This window comes from Copadichromis virginalis, linkage group LG22 (assembly GCF_057382275.1).
Source record: "Copadichromis virginalis isolate Kocher_CV1m ecotype Utaka linkage group LG22, C_Virginalis_male_GT1.1, whole genome shotgun sequence".
Lineage (NCBI taxonomy): Eukaryota > Metazoa > Chordata > Actinopteri > Cichliformes > Cichlidae > Copadichromis > Copadichromis virginalis.
The window spans coordinates 1,108,353-1,135,714 of record NC_140638.1 but is presented as its reverse complement, the minus strand read 5'-3'; the positions used below and the strand labels follow the sequence as shown (position 1 = coordinate 1,135,714).

General features: G+C 48.7%; 1 protein-coding gene across 1 annotated transcript in view; it reads left to right on the top strand.

Annotated features, from left to right (window-relative positions):
* LOC146682328 (uncharacterized) overlaps positions 1–24,553 on the top strand; it is a 42,331-nt gene extending 17,778 nt beyond the window's left edge. The window contains exons 7-30 of the mRNA XM_085446922.1: positions 101–151; positions 533–792; positions 1,161–1,331; positions 2,376–3,148; positions 3,269–3,331; positions 3,428–3,818; positions 4,467–4,634; positions 4,788–4,904; positions 5,664–6,233; positions 6,648–7,163; positions 7,839–7,988; positions 8,583–8,974; positions 9,305–9,865; positions 10,250–10,334; positions 10,548–10,640; positions 11,244–11,509; positions 11,789–12,506; positions 12,810–13,207; positions 15,009–15,659; positions 16,971–17,255; positions 17,304–17,426; positions 18,918–19,337; positions 20,895–21,027; positions 24,454–24,553. Coding sequence (XP_085303048.1) covers positions 101–151; positions 533–792; positions 1,161–1,331; positions 2,376–3,148; positions 3,269–3,331; positions 3,428–3,818; positions 4,467–4,634; positions 4,788–4,904; positions 5,664–6,233; positions 6,648–7,163; positions 7,839–7,988; positions 8,583–8,974; positions 9,305–9,865; positions 10,250–10,334; positions 10,548–10,640; positions 11,244–11,509; positions 11,789–12,506; positions 12,810–13,207; positions 15,009–15,659; positions 16,971–17,255; positions 17,304–17,426; positions 18,918–19,337; positions 20,895–21,027; positions 24,454–24,541 — 7,443 coding nt within the window. The 3' untranslated portion in view covers positions 24,542–24,553. The remainder of the gene's footprint in view (positions 1–100; positions 152–532; positions 793–1,160; positions 1,332–2,375; positions 3,149–3,268; positions 3,332–3,427; positions 3,819–4,466; positions 4,635–4,787; positions 4,905–5,663; positions 6,234–6,647; positions 7,164–7,838; positions 7,989–8,582; positions 8,975–9,304; positions 9,866–10,249; positions 10,335–10,547; positions 10,641–11,243; positions 11,510–11,788; positions 12,507–12,809; positions 13,208–15,008; positions 15,660–16,970; positions 17,256–17,303; positions 17,427–18,917; positions 19,338–20,894; positions 21,028–24,453) is intronic.
* Positions 24,554–27,362: the final 2,809 nt, after the last annotated feature.

The following is a 27,362-nucleotide window of genomic DNA, read 5'->3' as shown; positions in this document are numbered from 1 at the left end:
AACCACAACCACAACTGCGCCAACCACAACTGCGGCCTCAACCAAAAATGCTCCAACAACAACTACAGCTGCTCCAACAAGAACCACAGCTTCCCCAACAGCAACAACAACTACAACTGCACCCTCAACTACAGCTGCTCCAACAAGAACCACAGCTTCCCCAACAGCAACAACAACTACAACTGCACCCTCAACTACAGGTGCTCCAACAACAACAACTGCTGCTCCAACAACCACAACCACAACTGTACCAACCACAACTGCCGCCCTAACAACAGCCACAACTGCACCAACAACAACCACAGCTGCCCCAACAACAGCCACAGCTGCTACAACAACAACTGCAGCTGCTCCAACAACAACTACAACTGCGGCCACAACTGCAGCTGCTCCAACAACAACCACAGCTGCTTCTACAACAACCACAACTGTGGCCACAACTGCAGCTGTTCCAACAACAACTACAGCTGCTCCAACAACAACCACAGCTGCTCCAACAACAACCACAGCTTCCCCAACAACAACAACAACAACTGCACCCACAACCACAGCTGCACCCACAACAACTACAGCTGCTCCAACAACAACCACAACTGTGGCCACAACTGCAGCTGCTCCAACAACAACTACAACTGCGGCCACAACTACAGCTGCTCCAACAACAACCACAGCTTCCTCAAAAACAACAACAACAACAACAACTCCCTCAACCACAGCTGCTCCAATAACAACTACAGCTGCTCCAACAACAACCACAGCTTCCCCAACAGCAACAACAACAACAACTGCACCGTCAACTACAGGTGCTCCAACAACAACAACAACAGTTGTTCCAACAACCACAACCACAACTGCAGCCCTAACAACAGCCACAACTGCACCAACAACAACCACAGCTGCCCCAACAACAGCCACAGCTGCTCCAACAACAACTACAGCTGCTCCAACAACAACCACAACTGTGGCCACAACTGCAGCTGTTCCAACAACAACTACATCTGTTCCAACAACAACCACAACTGTCTCCCCAACAACTACCACAACTGCACCCACAACAAACACAGCTGCTCCAACACCAACCACAGCTTCCCCAACAACAACAACACCCTCAACCACAGCTGCACCCACAACAACCACAGCTGCTCCAACAACAACTACAGCTGCTCCAACAACAACCACAACCGTTGCCCAAACAACAAGAACCACAACTGTTGCCCCAACAATCACAACTGCGGCCTCAACCACAGTTGCTCCAACAACAACCACAGCTGCTCCAACAACTACCACAACTGCACCCACAACAACCACAGCTGCTCCAACAACAACTACAGGTGCTCCAACAACAACAACTGCTGCTCCAATAACCACAACCACAACTGTACCAACCACAACTGCCGCCCTAACAACAGCCACAACTGCACCAACAACAACCACAGCTGCCCCAACAACAGCCACAGCTGCTACAACAACAACTACAGCTGCTCCAACAACAACCACAGCCTCCCCAGCAACAGCTACAACTGCACCCTCAAGTACAGGTGCTCCAACAACTACAGCTGTTCCAAGAACAACCACAACTGTCGCCACAACAACTACCACAACTGCACCCACAACAACCACAGCTGCTCCAACAACAACTACAGCTGCTCCAACAACAACAACAGCTTCTCCAACAACAACAACCGCTGCTCCAACAACCACAACCACAACTGCGCCAACCACAACTGCCGCCCTAACAACAGCCACAACTGCACCAACAACAACTACAGCTGCTCCAACAACAACCACAACTGTGGCCACAACTGCAGCTGCTCCAACAACAACTACAACTGCGGCCACAACTACAGCTGCTCCAACAACAACCACAGCTTCCTCAAAAACAACAACAACAACAACTCCCTCAACCACAGCTGCTCCAATAACAACTACAGCTGCTCCAACAACAACCACAGCTTCCCCAACAGCAACAACAACAACAACTGCACCGTCAACTACAGGTGCTCCAACAACAACAACAACAGTTGTTCCAACAACCACAACCACAACTGCAGCCCTAACAACAGCCACAACTGCACCAACAACAACCACAGCTGCCCCAACAACAGCCACAGCTGCTCCAACAACAACTACAGCTGCTCCAACAACAACCACAACTGTGGCCACAACTGCAGCTGTTCCAACAACAACTACATCTGTTCCAACAACAACCACAACTGTCTCCCCAACAACTACCACAACTGCACCCACAACAAACACAGCTGCTCCAACACCAACCACAGCTTCCCCAACAACAACAACACCCTCAACCACAGCTGCACCCACAACAAGTACAGCTGCTCCAACAACTACCAAAACTGCACCCACTATAACCACAGCTGCTCCAACAACAACCACAACTGCACCCACAACAACCACAGCTGCTCCAACAACAACCACAGCTGCTCCAACAACAACTACAGCTGCTCCAACAACAACCACAGCTTCCCCAACAACAACAACAACTACACCATCAACTACAGGTGCTCCAACAACAACTACAGCTGTTCCAACAACAACCACAACTGCCGCCCCAACAACTACCACAACTGCACCCACAACAACCACAGCTGTTCCAACAACAACTACAGCTGCTCCAACAACAACCACAACCGTTGCCCAAACAACAAGAACCACAACTGTTGCCCCAACAATCACAACTGCGGCCTCAACCACAGTTGCTCCAACAACAACCACAGCTGCTCCAACAACTACCACAACTGCACCCACAACAACCACAGCTGCACCCACAACAAGTACAGCTGCTCCAACAACTACCAAAACTGCACCCACTATAACCACAGCTGCTCCAACAACAACCACAGCTGCTCCAACAACAACCACAGCTGCTCCAACAACAACTACCACAATTGCACCCACAACAAACACAGCTGCTCCAACAACAACTACAGCTGCTCCAACAACAACCAAAACTGCACACACTATAACCACAGCTGCTCCAACAACAACCACAACTGCACCCACAACAACCACAGCTGCTCCAACAACAACCACAGCTTCCCCAACAACAACAACAACAACTGCACCCACAACCACAGCTGCACCCACAACAACTACAGCTGCTCCAACAACAACCACAACTGTGGCCACAACTGCAGCTGCTCCAACAACAACTACAACTGCGGCCACAACTACAGCTGCTCCAACAACAACCACAGCTTCCTCAAAAACAACCACAACAACAACTCCCTCAACCACAGCTGCACCCACTATAACCACAGCTGCTCCAACAACAACCACAACTGCACCCACAACAAACACAGCTGCTCCAACACCAACCACAGCTTCCCCAACAACAACAACACCCTCAACCACAGCTGCACCCACAACAAGTACAGCTGCTCCAACAACTACCAAAACTGCACCCACTATAACCACAGCTGCTCCAACAACAACCACAACTGCACCCACAACAACCACAGCTGCTCCAACAACAACCACAGCTGCTCCAACAACAACCACAGCTTCCCCAACAACAACAACAACTACACCATCAACTACAGGTGCTCCAACAACAACTACAGCTGTTCCAACAACAACCACAACTGCCGCCCCAACAACTACCACAACTGCACCCACAACAACCACAGCTGCTCCAACAACAACCACAACCGTTGCCCAAACAACAAGAACCACAACTGTTGCCCCAACAATCACAACTGCGGCCTCAACCACAGTTGCTCCAACAACAACCACAGCTGCTCCAACAACTACCACAACTGCACCCACAACAACCACAGCTGCTCCAACAACAACTACAGGTGCTCCAACAACAACAACTGCTGCTCCAATAACCACAACCACAACTGTACCAACCACAACTGCCGCCCTAACAACAGCCACAACTGCACCAACAACAACCACAGCTGCCCCAACAACAGCCACAGCTGCTACAACAACAACTACAGCTGCTCCAACAACAACCACAGCCTCCCCAGCAACAGCTACAACTGCACCCTCAAGTACAGGTGCTCCAACAACTACAGCTGTTCCAAGAACAACCACAACTGTCGCCACAACAACTACCACAACTGCACCCACAACAACCACAGCTGCTCCAACAACAACTACAGCTGCTCCAACAACAACAACAGCTTCTCCAACAACAACAACCGCTGCTCCAACAACCACAACCACAACTGCGCCAACCACAACTGCCGCCCTAACAACAGCCACAACTGCACCAACAACAACCACAGCTGCCCCAACAACAACCACAGCTTCCTCAACAACAACAACAACATCAACAACTCCCTCAACCACAGCTGCTCCAACAACAACTACAGCTTCCCCAACAACAACCACAGCTTCCTCAACAACACCAACAACACCCTCAACCACAGCTGCACACACAACAACCACAGCTGCTCCAACAACAACTACCACAATTGCACCCACAACAAACACAGCTGCTCCAACAACAACTACAGCTGCTCCAACAACAACCAAAATTGCACCCACTATAACCACAGCTGCTCCAACAACAACCACAACTGCACCCACAACAACCACAGCTGCTCCAACAACAACCACAACTGCCTCCCCAACAACAACCACAACTGCACCCTCAAGTACAGGTGCTCCAACAACTACAGCTGTTCCAAGAACAACCACAACTGTCGCCACAACAACTACTACAACTGCACCCACAACAACCACAACTGTTGCTCCAACAACAACCACAGCTGCTCCAACAACAACTACCACAATTGCACCCACAACAAACACAGCTGCTCCAACAACAACTACAGCTGCTCCAACAACAACCAAAACTGCACCCACTATAACCACAGCTGCTCCAACAACAACCACAACTGCACCCACAACAACCACAGCTGCTCCAACAACAAACACAGCTGCTCCAACAACAACCACAGCTTCCCCAACAACAACAACAACAACTGCACCCACAACCACAGCTGCACCCACAACAACTACAGCTGCTCCAACAACAACCACAACTGTGGCCACAACTGCAGCTGCTCCAACAACAACTACAACTGCGGCCACAACTACAGCTGCTCCAACAACAACCACAGCTTCCTCAAAAACAACAACAACAACAACAACTCCCTCAACCACAGCTGCTCCAATAACAACTACAGCTGCTCCAACAACAACCACAGCTTCCCCAACAGCAACAACAACAACAACTGCACCGTCAACTACAGGTGCTCCAACAACAACAACAACAGTTGTTCCAACAACCACAACCACAACTGCAGCCCTAACAACAGCCACAACTGCACCAACAACAACCACAGCTGCCCCAACAACAGCCACAGCTGCTCCAACAACAACTACAGCTGCTCCAACAACAACCACAACTGTGGCCACAACTGCAGCTGTTCCAACAACAACTACATCTGTTCCAACAACAACCACAACTGTCTCCCCAACAACTACCACAACTGCACCCACAACAAACACAGCTGCTCCAACACCAACCACAGCTTCCCCAACAACAACAACACCCTCAACCACAGCTGCACCCACAACAACCACAGCTGCTCCAACAACAACTACAGCTGCTCCAACAACAACCACAACCGTTGCCCAAACAACAAGAACCACAACTGTTGCCCCAACAATCACAACTGCGGCCTCAACCACAGTTGCTCCAACAACAACCACAGCTGCTCCAACAACTACCACAACTGCACCCACAACAACCACAGCTGCTCCAACAACAACCACAGCTGCTCCAACAACAACCACAGCTTCCCCAACAACAACAACAACTACACCATCAACTACAGGTGCTCCAACAACAACTACAGCTGTTCCAACAACAACCACAACTGCCGCCCCAACAACTACCACAACTGCACCCACAACAACCACAGCTGCTCCAACAACAACCACAACCGTTGCCCAAACAACAAGAACCACAACTGTTGCCCCAACAATCACAACTGCGGCCTCAACCACAGTTGCTCCAACAACAACCACAGCTGCTCCAACAACTACCACAACTGCACCCACAACAACCACAGCTGCTCCAACAACAACTACAGGTGCTCCAACAACAACAACTGCTGCTCCAATAACCACAACCACAACTGCACCAACCACAACTGCCGCCCTAACAACAGCCACAACTGCACCAACAACAACCACAGCTGCCCCAACAACAGCCACAGCTGCTACAACAACAACTACAGCTGCTCCAACAACAACCACAGCCTCCCCAGCAACAGCTACAACTGCACCCTCAAGTACAGGTGCTCCAACAACTACAGCTGTTCCAAGAACAACCACAACTGTCGCCACAACAACTACCACAACTGCACCCACAACAACCACAGCTGCTCCAACAACAACTACAGCTGCTCCAACAACAACAACAGCTTCTCCAACAACAACAACCGCTGCTCCAACAACCACAACCACAACTGCGCCAACCACAACTGCCGCCCTAACAACAGCCACAACTGCACCAACAACAACCACAGCTGCCCCAACAACAACCACAGCTTCCTCAACAACAACAACAACATCAACAACTCCCTCAACCACAGCTGCTCCAACAACAACTACAGCTTCCCCAACAACAACCACAGCTTCCTCAACAACACCAACAACACCCTCAACCACAGCTGCACACACAACAACCACAGCTGCTCCAACAACAACTACCACAATTGCACCCACAACAAACACAGCTGCTCCAACAACAACTACAGCTGCTCCAACAACAACCAAAACTGCACCCACTATAACCACAGCTGCTCCAACAACAACCACAACTGCACCCACAACAACCACAGCTGCTCCAACAACAACCACAACTGCCTCCCCAACAACAACCACAACTGCACCCTCAAGTACAGGTGCTCCAACAACTACAGCTGTTCCAAGAACAACCACAACTGTCGCCACAACAACTACTACAACTGCACCCACAACAACCACAGCTGCTCCAACAACAACCACAGCTGCTCCAACAACAACTACCACAATTGCACCCACAACAAACACAGCTGCTCCAACAACAACTACAGCTGCTCCAACAACAACCAAAACTGCACCCACTATAACCACAGCTGCTCCAACAACAACCACAACTGCACCCACAACAACCACAGCTGCTCCAACAACAAACACAGCTGCTCCAACAACAACCACAGCTTCCCCAACAACAACAACAACAACTGCACCCACAACCACAGCTGCACCCACAACAACTACAGCTGCTCCAACAACAACCACAACTGTGGCCACAACTGCAGCTGCTCCAACAACAACTACAACTGCGGCCACAACTACAGCTGCTCCAACAACAACCACAGCTTCCTCAAAAACAACAACAACAACAACAACTCCCTCAACCACAGCTGCTCCAATAACAACTACAGCTGCTCCAACAACAACCACAGCTTCCCCAACAGCAACAACAACAACAACTGCACCGTCAACTACAGGTGCTCCAACAACAACAACAACAGTTGTTCCAACAACCACAACCACAACTGCAGCCCTAACAACAGCCACAACTGCACCAACAACAACCACAGCTGCCCCAACAACAGCCACAGCTGCTCCAACAACAACTACAGCTGCTCCAACAACAACCACAACTGTGGCCACAACTGCAGCTGTTCCAACAACAACTACATCTGTTCCAACAACAACCACAACTGTCTCCCCAACAACTACCACAACTGCACCCACAACAAACACAGCTGCTCCAACACCAACCACAGCTTCCCCAACAACAACAACACCCTCAACCACAGCTGCACCCACAACAACCACAGCTGCTCCAACAACAACTACAGCTGCTCCAACAACAACCACAACCGTTGCCCAAACAACAAGAACCACAACTGTTGCCCCAACAATCACAACTGCGGCCTCAACCACAGTTGCTCCAACAACAACTACAGCTGCTCCAACAACAACCACAGCTGCTCCAACAACAACCACAGCCTCCCCAGCAACAGCTACAACTGCACCCTCAAGTACAGGTGCTCCAACAACTACAGCTGTTCCAAGAACAACCACAACTGTCGCCACAACAACTACCACAACTGCACCCACAACAACCACAGCTGCTCCAACAACAACTACAGCTGCTCCAACAACAACAACAGCTTCTCCAACAACAACAACCGCTGCTCCAACAACCACAACCACAACTGCGCCAACCACAACTGCCGCCCTAACAACAGCCACAACTGCACCAACAACAACTACAGCTGCTCCAACAACAACCACAACTGTGGCCACAACTGCAGCTGCTCCAACAACAACTACAACTGCGGCCACAACTACAGCTGCTCCAACAACAACCACAGCTTCCTCAAAAACAACAACAACAACAACTCCCTCAACCACAGCTGCTCCAATAACAACTACAGCTGCTCCAACAACAACCACAGCTTCCCCAACAGCAACAACAACAACAACTGCACCGTCAACTACAGGTGCTCCAACAACAACCACAGCTTCCCCAACAACAACAACACCCTCAACCACAGCTGCACCCACAACAACCACAGCTGCTCCAACAACTACCAAAACTGCACCCACTATAACCACAGCTGCTCCAACAACAACCACAACTGCACCCACAACAACCACAGCTGCTCCAACAACAACCACAGCTGCTCCAACAACAACTACAGCTGCTCCAACAACAACCACAGCTTCCCCAACAACAACAACAACTACACCATCAACTACAGGTGCTCCAACAACAACTACAGCTGTTCCAACAACAACCACAACTGCCGCCCCAACAACTACCACAACTGCACCCACAACAACCACAGCTGTTCCAACAACAACTACAGCTGCTCCAACAACAACCACAACCGTTGCCCAAACAACAAGAACCACAACTGTTGCCCCAACAATCACAACTGCGGCCTCAACCACAGTTGCTCCAACAACAACCACAGCTGCTCCAACAACTACCACAACTGCACCCACAACAACCACAGCTGCACCCACAACAAGTACAGCTGCTCCAACAACTACCACAACCGTTGCCCAAACAACAAGAACCACAACTGTTGCCCCAACAATCACAACTGCGGCCTCAACCACAGTTGCTCCAACAACAACCACAGCTGCTCCAACAACTACCACAACTGCACCCACAACAACCACAACTGCACCCACAACAAACACAGCTGCTCCAACACCAACCACAGCTTCCCCAACAACAACAACACCCTCAACCACAGCTGCACCCACAACAACCACAGCTGCTCCAACAACTACCAAAACTGCACCCACTATAACCACAGCTGCTCCAACAACAACCACAACTGCACCCACAACAACCACAGCTGCTCCAACAACAACCACAGCTGCTCCAACAACAACTACAGCTGCTCCAACAACAACCACAGCTGCTCCAACAACAACCACAGCCTCCCCAGCAACAGCTACAACTGCACCCTCAAGTACAGGTGCTCCAACAACTACAGCTGTTCCAAGAACAACCACAACTGTTGCCCCAACAATCACAACTGCGGCCTCAACCACAGTTGCTCCAACAACAACCACAGCTGCTCCAACAACTACCACAACTGCACCCACAACAACCACAGCTGCACCCACAACAAGTACAGCTGCTCCAACAACTACCAAAACTGCACCCACTATAACCACAGCTGCTCCAACAACAACCACAGCTGCTCCAACAACAACTACCACAATTGCACCCACAACAAACACAGCTGCTCCAACAACAACTACAGCTGCTCCAACAACAACCAAAACTGCACCCACTATAACCACAGCTGCTCCAACAACAACCACAACTGCACCCACAACAACCACAGCTGCTCCAACAACAACCACAGCTTCCCCAACAACAACAACAACAACTGCACCCACAACCACAGCTGCACCCACAACAACTACAGCTGCTCCAACAACAACCACAACTGTGGCCACAACTGCAGCTGCTCCAACAACAACTACAACTGCGGCCACAACTACAGCTGCTCCAACAACAACCACAGCTTCCTCAAAAACAACCACAACAACAACTCCCTCAACCACAGCTGCACCCACTATAACCACAGCTGCTCCAACAACAACCACAACTGCACCCACAACAAACACAGCTGCTCCAACACCAACCACAGCTTCCCCAACAACAACAACACCCTCAACCACAGCGGCACCCACAACAAGTACAGCTGCTCCAACAACTACCAAAACTGCACCCACTATAACCACAGCTGCTCCAACAACAACCACAACTGCACCCACAACAACCACAGCTGCTCCAACAACAACCACAGCTGCTCCAACAACAACCACAGCTTCCCCAACAACAACAACAACTACACCATCAACTACAGGTGCTCCAACAACAACTACAGCTGTTCCAACAACAACCACAACTGCCGCCCCAACAACTACCACAACTGCACCCACAACAACCACAGCTGCTCCAACAACAACCACAACCGTTGCCCAAACAACAAGAACCACAACTGTTGCCCCAACAATCACAACTGCGGCCTCAACCACAGTTGCTCCAACAACAACCACAGCTGCTCCAACAACTACCACAACTGCACCCACAACAACCACAGCTGCTCCAACAACAACTACAGGTGCTCCAACAACAACAACTGCTGCTCCAATAACCACAACCACAACTGTACCAACCACAACTGCCGCCCTAACAACAGCCACAACTGCACCAACAACAACCACAGCTGCCCCAACAACAGCCACAGCTGCTACAACAACAACTACAGCTGCTCCAACAACAACCACAGCCTCCCCAGCAACAGCTACAACTGCACCCTCAAGTACAGGTGCTCCAACAACTACAGCTGTTCCAAGAACAACCACAACTGTCGCCACAACAACTACCACAACTGCACCCACAACAACCACAGCTGCTCCAACAACAACTACAGCTGCTCCAACAACAACAACAGCTTCTCCAACAACAACAACCGCTGCTCCAACAACCACAACCACAACTGCGCCAACCACAACTGCCGCCCTAACAACAGCCACAACTGCACCAACAACAACCACAGCTGCCCCAACAACAACCACAGCTTCCTCAACAACAACAACAACATCAACAACTCCCTCAACCACAGCTGCTCCAACAACAACTACAGCTTCCCCAACAACAACCACAGCTTCCTCAACAACACCAACAACACCCTCAACCACAGCTGCACACACAACAACCACAGCTGCTCCAACAACAACTACCACAATTGCACCCACAACAAACACAGCTGCTCCAACAACAACTACAGCTGCTCCAACAACAACCAAAACTGCACCCACTATAACCACAGCTGCTCCAACAACAACCACAACTGCACCCACAACAACCACAGCTGCTCCAACAACAACCACAGCTTCCCCAACAACAACAACAACAACTGCACCCACAACCACAGCTGCACCCACAACAACTACAGCTGCTCCAACAACAACCACAACTGTGGCCACAACTGCAGCTGCTCCAACAACAACTACAACTGCGGCCACAACTACAGCTGCTCCAACAACAACCACAGCTTCCTCAAAAACAACCACAACAACAACTCCCTCAACCACAGCTGCACCCACTATAACCACAGCTGCTCCAACAACAACCACAACTGCACCCACAACAAACACAGCTGCTCCAACACCAACCACAGCTTCCCCAACAACAACAACACCCTCAACCACAGCTGCACCCACAACAAGTACAGCTGCTCCAACAACTACCAAAACTGCACCCACTATAACCACAGCTGCTCCAACAACAACCACAACTGCACCCACAACAACCACAGCTGCTCCAACAACAACCACAGCTGCTCCAACAACAACCACAGCTTCCCCAACAACAACAACAACTACACCATCAACTACAGGTGCTCCAACAACAACTACAGCTGTTCCAACAACAACCACAACTGCCGCCCCAACAACTACCACAACTGCACCCACAACAACCACAGCTGCTCCAACAACAACCACAACCGTTGCCCAAACAACAAGAACCACAACTGTTGCCCCAACAATCACAACTGCGGCCTCAACCACAGTTGCTCCAACAACAACCACAGCTGCTCCAACAACTACCACAACTGCACCCACAACAACCACAGCTGCTCCAACAACAACTACAGGTGCTCCAACAACAACAACTGCTGCTCCAATAACCACAACCACAACTGTACCAACCACAACTGCCGCCCTAACAACAGCCACAACTGCACCAACAACAACCACAGCTGCCCCAACAACAGCCACAGCTGCTACAACAACAACTACAGCTGCTCCAACAACAACCACAGCCTCCCCAGCAACAGCTACAACTGCACCCTCAAGTACAGGTGCTCCAACAACTACAGCTGTTCCAAGAACAACCACAACTGTCGCCACAACAACTACCACAACTGCACCCACAACAACCACAGCTGCTCCAACAACAACTACAGCTGCTCCAACAACAACAACAGCTTCTCCAACAACAACAACCGCTGCTCCAACAACCACAACCACAACTGCGCCAACCACAACTGCCGCCCTAACAACAGCCACAACTGCACCAACAACAACCACAGCTGCCCCAACAACAACCACAGCTTCCTCAACAACAACAACAACATCAACAACTCCCTCAACCACAGCTGCTCCAACAACAACTACAGCTTCCCCAACAACAACCACAGCTTCCTCAACAACACCAACAACACCCTCAACCACAGCTGCACACACAACAACCACAGCTGCTCCATCAACAACCACAACTGTGGCCACAACTGCAGCTGCTCCAACAACAACTACAGCTGTTCCAACAACAACCACAACTGTCTCCCAAACAACTACCACAATTGCACCCACAAAAAACACAGCTGCTCCAACAACAACTACAGCTGCTCCAACAACAACCACAGCTGTTCCAACAACAACCACAACTGTCTCCCCAACAACTATCAAAACTGCACCCACTATAACCACAGCTGCTCCAACAACAACCACAACTGCACCCACAACAACGACAGCTGCTCCAACAACAACTACAGCTGCTCCAACAACAACCACAGCTTCTCCAACAACAACTACAGCTGCTCCAACAAGAACCACAGCTTCCCCAACAGCAACAACAACAACAACTGCACCGTCAACTACAGGTGCTCCAACAACAACAACCGTTGCTCCAACAACCACAACAGCAACTGCGCCAACAACAACCACAACTTTGGCCACAACTGCAAATGCTCCAACAACAACCACAGCTTCTCCAACAACAACTACAGCTGCTCCAACAAGAACCACAGCTTCCCCAACAGCAACAACAACTACAACTGCACCCTCAACTACAGCTGCTCCAACAAGAACCACAGCTTCCCCAACAGCAACAACAACTACAACTGCAACCTCAACTACAGGTGCTCCAACAACAACAACTGCTGCTCCAACAACCACAACCACAACTGTACCAACCACAACTGCCGCCCTAACAACAGCCACAACTGCACCAACAACAACCACAGCTGCCCCAACAACAACCACAGCTGCTCCAACAACAACTACAGCTGCTCCAACAACAACCACAGCTTCCCCAACAGCAACAACAACTACAGCTGCTCCAACAACAACCACAGCTTCCCCAACAGCAACAACAACTACAACTGCTCCAACAAGAACCACAGCTTCCCCAACAGCAACAACAACAACAACAGCCACAGCTGCTACGACGACAACTACAGCTGCTCCAACAAGAACCACAGCTTCCCCAACAGCAACAACAACTACAACTGCACCCTCAACTACAGGTGCTCCAACAACAACAACTGCTGCTCCAACAACCACAACCACAACTGTACCAACCACAACTGCCGCCCTAACAACAGCCACAACTGCACCAACAACAACCACAGCTGCCCCAACAACAGCCACAGCTGCTACGACAACAACTACAGCTGCTCCAACAAGAACCACAGCTTCCCCAACAGCAACAACAACTACAACTGCACCCTCAACTACAGGTGCTCCAACAACAACAACTGCTGCTCCAACAACCACAACCACAACTGTACCAACCACAACTGCCGCCCTAACAACAACCACAACTGCCGCCCCAACAACTACAACAACTGCACCCACAACAGCCACAGCTGCTACAACAACAACTACAGCTGCTCCAACAACAACCACAGCCTCCCCAGCAACAGCTACAACTGCACCCTCAAGTACAGGTGCTCCAACAACAACTACAGCTGCTCCAATAACAACAACAACTGTTGCCCCAACAACAACACCAACTGCACCCTCAACCACAGCTGCTCCAACAACTACCACAACTGCACCCACAACAACCACAGCTGCTCCAACAACAACCACAGCTGCTCCAACAACAACTTCAACTGCTCCAACAACAACCACAGCCTCCCCAACAACAACCACAACTGCACCCTCAACTAAAGCTGCTCCAACAACAACTATAGCTGTTCCAACAACAACCACAGCTTTGCCACCAACAACAACAACTGCACCCTCAAGTACAGGTGCTCCAACTACTACAGCTGTTCCAAGAACAACCACAACTGTCGCCACAACAACTACCACAACTGCACCCACAACAACCACAGCTGCTCCAACAACAACTACAGCTGCTCCAACAACAACAACAGCTTCCCCAAAAACAACAACAACTGCACCATCAACTACAGGTGCTCCAACAACAACTACAGCTGTTCCAACAACAACCACAACTGCCGCCCCAACAACTACAACAACTGCACCCACAACAACCACAGCTGCTCCAACAACAACTACAGCTGCTCCAACAACAACCACAACCGTTGCCCAAACAACAACAACCACAACTGTTGCCCCAACAACCACAACTGCGGCCTCAACCAAAAATGCTCCAACAACAACTACAGCTGCTCCAATAACAACAACAACTGTTGCCCCAACAACAACTACAACTGCACCCTCAACTACAGGTGCTCCAACAACAACAACCGCTGCTCCAACAAACACAACCACAACTGCGCCAACCACAACTGCCGCCCTAACAACAGCCACAACTACACCAACAACAACCACAGCTGCCCCAACAACAACCACAGCTTCCTCAACAACAACAACAACAACAACAACAACTCCCTCAACCACAGCTGCTCCAACAACAACTAAAGCTTCCCCAACAACAACCACAGCTTCCTCAACAACAACAACAACAACACCCTCAACTGCAGCTGCTCCAACAACAACTACAGCTGCTCCAACAACAACCACAGCTTCCCCAACAACAACCACAACTGCACCCACAACCACAGCTGCACCCACAACAACTACAGCTGCTCCAACAACTACCAAAACTGCACCCACTATAACCACAGCTGCTCCAACAACAACCACAACTGCACCCACAATAACCACAACTGCTCCAACAACAACCACAGCTGCTCCAACAACAACCACAGCTTTGCCACCAACAACAACAACTGCACCCTCAAGTACAGGTGCTCCAACAACTACAGCTGTTCCAAGAACAACCACAACTCTCGCCCCAAAAACTACCACAACTGCATCCATAACAACCACAGCTGCTCCAACAAAAACTACAGCTGCTCCAACAACAACCACAGATTCCCCAACTGCAACAACAGCCACAACTGCACACACAACAACCACAGCTGCCCCAACAACAACCACAACTGCTCCAACAACAACTACAGGTGCTCCAACAACAACCACAACTGCGCCAACAACAACAACAACTGTCTCCCCAACAACAACCACAACTGCGGCCACAACTACAGCTGCCTCAACAACAACCACAGCTTCCTCAACAACAACAACAACAAACACTCCCTCAACCACAGCTGCACCCACAACAACCACAGCTGCTCCAACAACAACTACAGCTGCTCCAAAGACAACTACAGCTGCTCCAACAACTACCAAAACTGCACCCACTATAACCACAGCTGCTCCAACAACAACCACAACTGCACCCACAATAACCACAACTGCTCCAACAACAACCACAGCTGCTCCAACAACAACCACAGCTTTGCCACCAACAACAACAACTGCACCCTCAAGTACAGGTGCTCCAACAACTACAGCTGTTCCAAGAACAACCACAACTCTCGCCCCAACAACTACCACAACTGCATCCACAACAACCACAGCTGCTCCAACAAAAACTACAGCTGCTCCAACAACAACCACAGATTCCCCAACTGCAACAACAGCCACAACTGCACACACAACAACCACAGCTGCCCCAACAACAACCACAACTGCTCCAACAACAACTACAGGTGCTCCAACAACAACCACAACTGCGCCAACAACAACAACAACTGTCTCCCCAACAACAACCACAACTGCGGCCACAACTACAGCTGCCTCAACAACAACCACAGCTTCCTCAACAACAACAACAACAAACACTCCCTCAACCACAGCTGCATCCACAACAACCACAGCTGCTCCAACAAAAACTACAGCTGCTCCAACAACAACCACAGATTCCCCAACTGCAACAACAGCCACAACTGCACACACAACAACCACAGCTGCCCCAACAACAACCACAACTGCTCCAACAACAACTACAGGTGCTCCAACAACAACCACAACTGCGCCAACAACAACAACAACTGTCTCCCCAACAACAACCACAACTGCGGCCACAACTACAGCTGCCTCAACAACAACCACAGCTTCCTCAACAACAACAACAACAAACACTCCCTCAACCACAGCTGCATCCACAACAACCACAGCTGCTCCAACAAAAACTACAGCTGCTCCAACAACAACCACAGATTCCCCAACTGCAACAACAGCCACAACTGCACACACAACAACCACAGCTGCCCCAACAACAACCACAACTGCTCCAACAACAACTACAGGTGCTCCAACAACAACCACAACTGCGCCAACAACAACAACAACTGTCTCCCCAACAACAACCACAACTGTGGCCACAACTGCAGCTGCTCCAACAACAACTACAACTGCGGCCACAACTACAGCTGCTCCAACAACAACCACAGCTTCCTCAAAAACAACCACAACAACAACTCCCTCAACCACAGCTGCACCCACTATAACCACAGCTGCTCCAACAACAACCACAACTGCACCCACAACAAACACAGCTGCTCCAACACCAACCACAGCTTCCCCAACAACAACAACACCCTCAACCACAGCTGCACCCACAACAAGTACAGCTGCTCCAACAACTACCAAAACTGCACCCACTATAACCACAGCTGCTCCAACAACAACCACAACTGCACCCACAACAACCACAGCTGCTCCAACAACAACCACAGCTGCTCCAACAACAACCACAGCTTCCCCAACAACAACAACAACTACACCATCAACTACAGGTGCTCCAACAACAACTACAGCTGTTCCAACAACAACCACAACTGCCGCCCCAACAACTACCTCAACTGCACCCACAACAACCACAGCTGCTCCAACAACAACCACAACCGTTGCCCAAACAACAAGAACCACAACTGTTGCCCCAACAATCACAACTGCGGCCTCAACCACAGTTGCTCCAACAACAACCACAGCTGCTCCAACAACTACCACAACTGCACCCACAACAACCACAGCTGCTCCAACAACAACTACAGGTGCTCCAACAACAACAACTGCTGCTCCAATAACCACAACCACAACTGTACCAACCACAACTGCCGCCCTAACAACAGCCACAACTGCACCAACAACAACCACAGCTGCCCCAACAACAGCCACAGCTGCTACAACAACAACTACAGCTGCTCCAACAACAACCACAGCCTCCCCAGCAACAGCTACAACTGCACCCTCAAGTACAGGTGCTCCAACAACTACAGCTGTTCCAAGAACAACCACAACTGTCGCCACAACAACTACCACAACTGCACCCACAACAACCACAGCTGCTCCAACAACAACTACAGCTGCTCCAACAACAACAACAGCTTCTCCAACAACAACAACCGCTGCTCCAACAACCACAACCACAACTGCGCCAACCACAACTGCCGCCCTAACAACAGCCACAACTGCACCAACAACAACCACAGCTGCCCCAACAACAACCACAGCTTCCTCAACAACAACAACAACATCAACAACTCCCTCAACCACAGCTGCTCCAACAACAACTACAGCTTCCCCAACAACAACCACAGCTTCCTCAACAACACCAACAACACCCTCAACCACAGCTGCACACACAACAACCACAGCTGCTCCATCAACAACCACAACTGTGGCCACAACTGCAGCTGCTCCAACAACAACTACAGCTGTTCCAACAACAACCACAACTGTCTCCCAAACAACTACCACAATTGCACCCACAAAAAACACAGCTGCTCCAACAACAACTACAGCTGCTCCAACAACAACCACAGCTGTTCCAACAACAACCACAACTGTCTCCCCAACAACTATCAAAACTGCACCCACTATAACCACAGCTGCTCCAACAACAACCACAACTGCACCCACAACAACGACAGCTGCTCCAACAACAACTACAGCTGCTCCAACAACAACCACAGCTTCTCCAACAACAACTACAGCTGCTCCAACAAGAACCACAGCTTCCCCAACAGCAACAACAACAACAACTGCACCGTCAACTACAGGTGCTCCAACAACAACAACCGTTGCTCCAACAACCACAACAGCAACTGCGCCAACAACAACCACAACTTTGGCCACAACTGCAAATGCTCCAACAACAACCACAGCTTCTCCAACAACAACTACAGCTGCTCCAACAAGAACCACAGCTTCCCCAACAGCAACAACAACTACAACTGCACCCTCAACTACAGCTGCTCCAACAAGAACCACAGCTTCCCCAACAGCAACAACAACTACAACTGCAACCTCAACTACAGGTGCTCCAACAACAACAACTGCTGCTCCAACAACCACAACCACAACTGTACCAACCACAACTGCCGCCCTAACAACAGCCACAACTGCACCAACAACAACCACAGCTGCCCCAACAACAACCACAGCTGCTCCAACAACAACTACAGCGGCTCCAACAACAACCACAGCTTCCCCAACAGCAACAACAACTACAGCTGCTCCAACAACAACCACAGCTTCCCCAACAGCAACAACAACTACAACTGCTCCAACAAGAACCACAGCTTCCCCAACAGCAACAACAACAACAACAGCCACAGCTGCTACGACAACAACTACAGCTGCTCCAACAAGAACCACAGCTTCCCCAACAGCAACAACAACTACAACTGCACCCTCAACTACAGGTGCTCCAACAACAACAACTGCTGCTCCAACAACCACAACCACAACTGTACCAACCACAACTGCCGCCCTAACAACAGCCACAACTGCACCAACAACAACCACAGCTGCCCCAACAACAGCCACAGCTGCTACAACAACAACTACAGCTGCTCCAACAACAACCACAGCTTCCCCAACAGCAACAACAACAACAACTGCACCGTCAACTACAGGTGCTCCAACAACAACAACCGTTGCTCCAACAACCACAACAGCAACTGCGCCAACAACAACCACAACTTTGGCCACAACTGCAAATGCTCCAACAACAACCACAGCTTCTCCAACAACAACTACAGCTGCTCCAACAAGAACCACAGCTTCCCCAACAGCAACAACAACAACAACTGCACCGTCAACTACAGGTGCTCCAACAACAACAACCGTTGCTCCAACAACCACAACAGCAACTGCGCCAACAACAACCACAACTTTGGCCACAACTGCAAATGCTCCAACAACAACCACAGCTTCTCCAACAACAACTACAGCTGCTCCAACAAGAACCACAGCTTCCCCAACAGCAACAACAACTACAACTGCACCCTCAACTACAGCTGCTCCAACAAGAACCACAGCTTCCCCAACAGCAACAACAACTACAACTGCAACCTCAACTACAGGTGCTCCAACAACAACAACTGCTGCTCCAACAACCACAACCACAACTGTACCAACCACAACTGCCGCCCTAACAACAGCCACAACTGCACCAACAACAACCACAGCTGCCCCAACAACAACCACAGCTGCTCCAACAACAACTACAGCTGCTCCAACAACAACCACAGCTTCCCCAACAGCAACAACAACTACAGCTGCTCCAACAACAACCACAGCTTCCCCAACAGCAACAACAACTACAACTGCTCCAACAAGAACCACAGCTTCCCCAACAGCAACAACAACAACAACAGCCACAGCTGCTACGACGACAACTACAGCTGCTCCAACAAGAACCACAGCTTCCCCAACAGCAACAACAACTACAACTGCACCCTCAACTACAGGTGCTCCAACAACAACAACTGCTGCTCCAACAACCACAACCACAACTGTACCAACCACAACTGCCGCCCTAACAACAGCCACAACTGCACCAACAACAACCACAGCTGCCCCAACAACAGCCACAGCTGCTACGACAACAACTACAGCTGCTCCAACAAGAACCACAGCTTCCCCAACAGCAACAACAACTACAACTGCACCCTCAACTACAGGTGCTCCAACAACAACAACTGCTGCTCCAACAACCACAACCACAACTGTACCAACCACAACTGCCGCCCTAACAACAACCACAACTGCCGCCCCAACAACTACAACAACTGCACCCACAACAGCCACAGCTGCTACAACAACAACTACAGCTGCTCCAACAACAACCACAGCCTCCCCAGCAACAGCTACAACTGCACCCTCAACTACAGGTGCTCCAACAACAACTACAGCTGCTCCAATAACAACAACAACTGTTGCCCCAACAACAACACCAACTGCACCCTCAACCACAGCTGCTCCAACAACTACCACAACTGCACCCACAACAACCACAGCTGCTCCAACAACAACCACAGCTGCTCCAACAACAACTTCAACTGCTCCAACAACAACCACAGCCTCCCCAACAACAACCACAACTGCACCCTCAACTAAAGCTGCTCCAACAACAACTATAGCTGTTCCAACAACAACCACAGCTTTGCCACCAACAACAACAACTGCACCCTCAAGTACAGGTGCTTCAACTACTACAGCTGTTCCAAGAACAACCACAACTGTCGCCACAACAACTACCACAACTGCACCCACAACAACCACAGCTGCTCCAACAACAACTACAGCTGCTCCAACAACAACAACAGCTTCCCCAAAAACAACAACAACTGCACCATCAACTACAGGTGCTCCAACAACAACTACAGCTGTTCCAACAACAACCACAACTGCCGCCCCAACAACTACAACAACTGCACCCACAACAACCACAGCTGCTCCAACAACAACTACAGCTGCTCCAACAACAACCACAACCGTTGCCCAAACAACAACAACCACAACTGTTGCCCCAACAACCACAACTGCGGCCTCAACCAAAAATGCTCCAACAACAACTACAGCTGCTCCAATAACAACAACAACTGTTGCCCCAACAACAACTACAACTGCACCCTCAACTACAGGTGCTCCAACAACAACAACCGCTGCTCCAACAAACACAACCACAACTGCGCCAACCACAACTGCCGCCCTAACAACAGCCACAACTACACCAACAACAACCACAGCTGCCCCAACAACAACCACAGCTTCCTCAACAACAACAACAACAACAACAACAACAACAACAACAACTCCCTCAACCACAGCTGCTCCAACAACAACTAAAGCTTCCCCAACAACAACCACAGCTTCCTCAACAACAACAACAACAACACCCTCAACTGCAGCTGCTCCAACAACAACTACAGCTGCTCCAACAACAACCACAGCTTCCCCAACAACAACCACAACTGCACCCACAACCACAGCTGCACCCACAACAACTACAGCTGCTCCAACAACTACCAAAACTGCACCCACTATAACCACAGCTGCTCCAACAACAACCACAACTGCACCCACAATAACCACAACTGCTCCAACAACAACCACAGCTGCTCCAACAACAACCACAGCTTTGCCACCAACAACAACAACTGCACCCTCAAGTACAGGTGCTCCAACAACTACAGCTGTTCCAAGAACAACCACAACTCTCGCCCCAAAAACTACCACAACTGCATCCATAACAACCACAGCTGCTCCAACAAAAACTACAGCTGCTCCAACAACAACCACAGATTCCCCAACTGCAACAACAGCCACAACTGCACACACAACAACCACAGCTGCCCCAACAACAACCACAACTGCTCCAACAACAACTACAGGTGCTCCAACAACAACCACAACTGCGCCAACAACAACAACAACTGTCTCCCCAACAACAACCACAACTGCGGCCACAACTACAGCTGCCTCAACAACAACCACAGCTTCCTCAACAACAACAACAACAAACACTCCCTCAACCACAGCTGCACCCACAACAACCACAGCTGCTCCAACAACAACTACAGCTGCTCCAAAGACAACTACAGCTGCTCCAACAACTACCAAAACTGCACCCACTATAACCACAGCTGCTCCAACAACAACCACAACTGCACCCACAATAACCACAACTGCTCCAACAACAACCACAGCTGCTCCAACAACAACCACAGCTTTGCCACCAACAACAACAACTGCACCCTCAAGTACAGGTGCTCCAACAACTACAGCTGTTCCAAGAACAACCACAACTCTCGCCCCAACAACTACCACAACTGCATCCACAACAACCACAGCTGCTCCAACAAAAACTACAGCTGCTCCAACAACAACCACAGATTCCCCAACTGCAACAACAGCCACAACTGCACACACAACAACCACAGCTGCCCCAACAACAACCACAACTGCTCCAACAACAACTACAGGTGCTCCAACAACAACCACAACTGCGCCAACAACAACAACAACTGTCTCCCCAACAACAACCACAACTGCGGCCACAACTACAGCTGCCTCAACAACAACCACAGCTTCCTCAACAACAACAACAACAAACACTCCCTCAACCACAGCTGCATCCACAACAACCACAGCTGCTCCAACAAAAACTACAGCTGCTCCAACAACAACCACAGATTCCCCAACTGCAACAACAGCCACAACTGCACACACAACAACCACAGCTGCCCCAACAACAACCACAACTGCTCCAACAACAACTACAGGTGCTCCAACAACAACCACAACTGCGCCAACAACAACAACAACTGTCTCCCCAACAACAACCACAACTGCGGCCACAACTACAGCTGCCTCAACAACAACCACAGCTTCCTCAACAACAACAACAACAAACACTCCCTCAACCACAGCTGCACCCACAACAACCACAGCTGCTCCAACAACAACTACAGCTGCTCCAAAGACAACCACAACTGCTCCAACAACCACAACCACAACTGTGGCCACAACTGCAGCTGCTCCAACAACAACTACAGCTATTCCAACAACAACCACAACTGTCTCCCCAACAACTACCACAATTGCACCCACAACAAACACAGCTGCTCCAACAACAACTACAGCTGCTCCAACATCAACCACAGCTTCCCCAACAACAACAACAACACCCTCAACCACAGCTGCACCCACAACAACTACAGCTGCTCCAACAACTACCACAACTGCACCCACAATAACCACAGCTGCTCCAACAACAACCACAACTGCACCCACAACAACCACAGCTGCTCCAACAACAACTACAGCTGCTCCAACAACAACCACAGCTTTGCCACCAACAACAACAACTAGATCCTCAAGTACAGGTGCTCCAACAACTACAGCTGTTCCAAGAACAACCACAACTGTCGCCCCAACAACAACCACAACTTTCGCCACAACAACCACAGCTGCACCCACAACTGCAGATGCACCCACAACAACCACAGCTGCTCCAACTACCACACCTCATCAAACAACAACCACAGCTGCTCCAACAACAACCACAACTGCTCCAACAACAACCACAACTGCGGCCACAACCACAGCTGCTCCAACAACAACTAGACCTGTTCCAACAACAACGACAGCTGCTCCAACAACAACTACAGATGCTCCAACAACAACCACAACTGTTGCCTCAACAATAACCACAACTGGACCCACAACAACCACAGCTGTTCCAACAACAACTACAGCTGCTCCAACAACAACCACAACTGTTGCCTCAACAATAACCACAACTGGACCCACAACAACCACAGCTGCTCCAAAAACAACTACAGCTGCTCCAAAAACAACTACAGCTTCTCTAACAACAACCACAGCTGCTCCAACCTCAATACCAACTGCACCCTCAACCATAGGTGCTGCAACAACAAGTACAGCTGCCCCAACAACAGCCACAGCTGCTCCAACAACAACCCGAAGTACAGCAACATCAACCCCAACTAAATCATCAACCACAACAAAAACCACCTCCTCTGCTATTGTTAACAACTTCAGCTTTTTGTCCCTAGTTCTGGCTCTAATACCACATGTTCTTAGCTCATATTTTTAATATTTTTCTCTTACGTTCACATTCGTTAAATGAAGTCACAAACCAAAATACATGTGGAAATGTAAAATAATTAAGTATGTAAATTTTAATTTGTCTTCATTGTGGGTTCATCACTTTTGGTTTGACAGAGAAAAGTTAATTTTAACAGTTTTAGTGTTTTCCTCCTCGAGATGATGTTTGTGTATGTATCATCCAAACGTTTGATTTGATAACTGATAAAAATATTGTAATGTCTGCTATCTCAACACTGATCTTATCATGGCACTTTTCAAAACTATCATAAATAAAGTCTTTTTGCATTGATTAATAAATGTCCCCTGACTTTTTAAGGATGAGAATAAGGGCAGATTCTTAATCATTAAACGATCTATACGTGATAAAAAGCTATGTATTGCAAGTGTATATGGTCCCAATGTTGATGATCCCTCATTCTTTCACGGTTTTTTCAGTGCACTCTCTGAACACTTAGATGGCACACTTGTTCTTGGAGGCGACCTCAACCTTGGACTAAATGAAGACATGGATAGGCTCAATACAGCGCGAACTCAGCGTAATTGGCAGTCCACAAATATAATCAAACAGTATATGAGTGACTTTGGTCTTCGCGATGCATGGCGCTCCCTTCACCCCACCAGTAAGGAATTAGGGCTGGGTATCGTCACTGATTTCTAGAATCGATTCAATTCCGATTCACAAGGTCCTGAATCGATTCGATCCACGATTCGATTTAATTCGATTTAATTCGATTCGATTCGATTTAAATCTAGGAAATTTTGACAGTCAGAAATATTATAATTCAAATCAGTACATTTACATATTTTTGTATCAATAAAAAGGAAGCTGACACACGCAAGACTTTATCAAAGGTGTGAGCATCACAGCAGATGCCTTTGTGTCAAAGTAGCTGAAGATAAAACACAGAAAAACATGAAGGTGATTTTCCTGGCCTGGGATTTTATAAAAATATTCTGCAGTACATCAAAAACGAAAGAAAACCATTAATCAACATATGAACATTACCTCTGAAGTTACAGCGGTTTTATTAGAGACACGGTTAAGCGTTTTGCATTTTGAATAATTTTAAAAAGTTTAAATTTGTTCAGTATTGAACAGCAGAAATGAGGTTTTCTTTTCGGAAGAATGTAAAAGGGAAAAAAACAGCGGCTGACAGCGCTGTAAACTACGGTAGACTGGTGCGTAACAAGCAAGCGAATAATGAAGAAAGGGAAACTGTTCTTGAAGTACAGAGAGAGAGAGAGAGAGAGGGAGAGAGAGAGAGAGAGAGAGAGGGAGAGAGAGAGAGAGAGAGCTGTGCATCGCGGTGGAAGCAAAACAGTAAAAGTCAGAGTGAATTCATGACAATTTTATGTGAATCGTTTGGATCTTCTTTTGCTGCTGGTTCGGTCAATATTGTTTGGAGAGAGATCAAACTAACAGCTTTAGAATCGGCGCAAAAAGGGCGTAAACACAAAGCGCGGACCCGCCGAAACATCAGGATCAGCGAGCTGTCGGCTTTCAGCCCCAACCGTGAGAAAGGCGACATCTAACTGATTGTGATCCGCGGGTCGCACTGTGTGTTTAAGTCTATGTGCAGAATCCGTGTACCTGCTCTCATTTACTGTCTTAACTGTTTGGTGGTTCTTGAAATTTTGTGAGATGTCACCAAAGATTCTGGCATTTCAAGCAAAATAAATTTATATTAAAAAAATTGATTCAGGATTTAAATGAATCGATTTTACGTTATCCAAGCCAGAATCGATTTTAATCGATGAATCGATTATAAAAACCCACCCCTATAAGGAATATACTTTTTTCTCCCATGTCCATCACTCCTACTCTCGTCTGGATTATTTTTTGGTCAGCAGCTCACTGCTGAACGACATTTCAGACACTGAGATTCATCCTATAGCTGTCAGCGATCATGGTCCTGTATCTTTAACACTAATGCACAAGAATAATACTACGCCAAGAAAAAACTGGAGATTTAATATATCACTACTTAAAGATGAAGACTTTATTAAATATTTTAAAAAAGAGTGGACTTCATATTTGGACTATAATGACACTCCCGAAACATCAGCTTCTGTTCTATGGGAAGCAGGGAAAGCTGTGATGAGAGGTAAAATAATTTCTTTCTCATCACATAAAAAGAAAAAAGAAAACAAAAATATTCAGGAATTAGAAAAAAACATCAAATCACTAGAAGAAGCCTACGCGTCCCACCAAGATCAGGAAACATTGAACAAAATACGCAAAACAAAACTAGAATTAAATGAGATAATTGATAAAAGAACAAAATTCTTAGTACAAAGACTACGCCTACAAAATTACGAACACGGTAATAAATCCGGTCAATTTCTAGCAAACCAGCTAAAAATAAATAAAGAAAAAACAACTATATGTGCTGTTCAAGATTCATCTGGGAACACAATATATGACCCGATACAAATAAACAACATTTTCAGGGATTTCTATAAAACGTTGTATTCACCACAAATAAACCCGTCTAAAAAAGAAATTGATCAGTTTTTGGACAACATAACTCTTCCAAAATTATTGGACACTCAAGCAATGGCACTGGATTCACCACTGACACCAGGTGAACTCCAGGAAGCCCTGATAAGTATGCCCAATAATAAGGCTCCAGGTCCAGATGGCTTTCCTGCAGAATTCTACAAAGAATGCTGGTCGATTCTAGCACCAGTTTTCTACAGAACGTTGTTGGAAATTAAAGAAAAGGGCAGACTTCCATCAAATATGAATTCTGCAAACATTAATCTCCTGCTAAAACCAGGCAAAGACCCTGTATATCCCTCAAGCT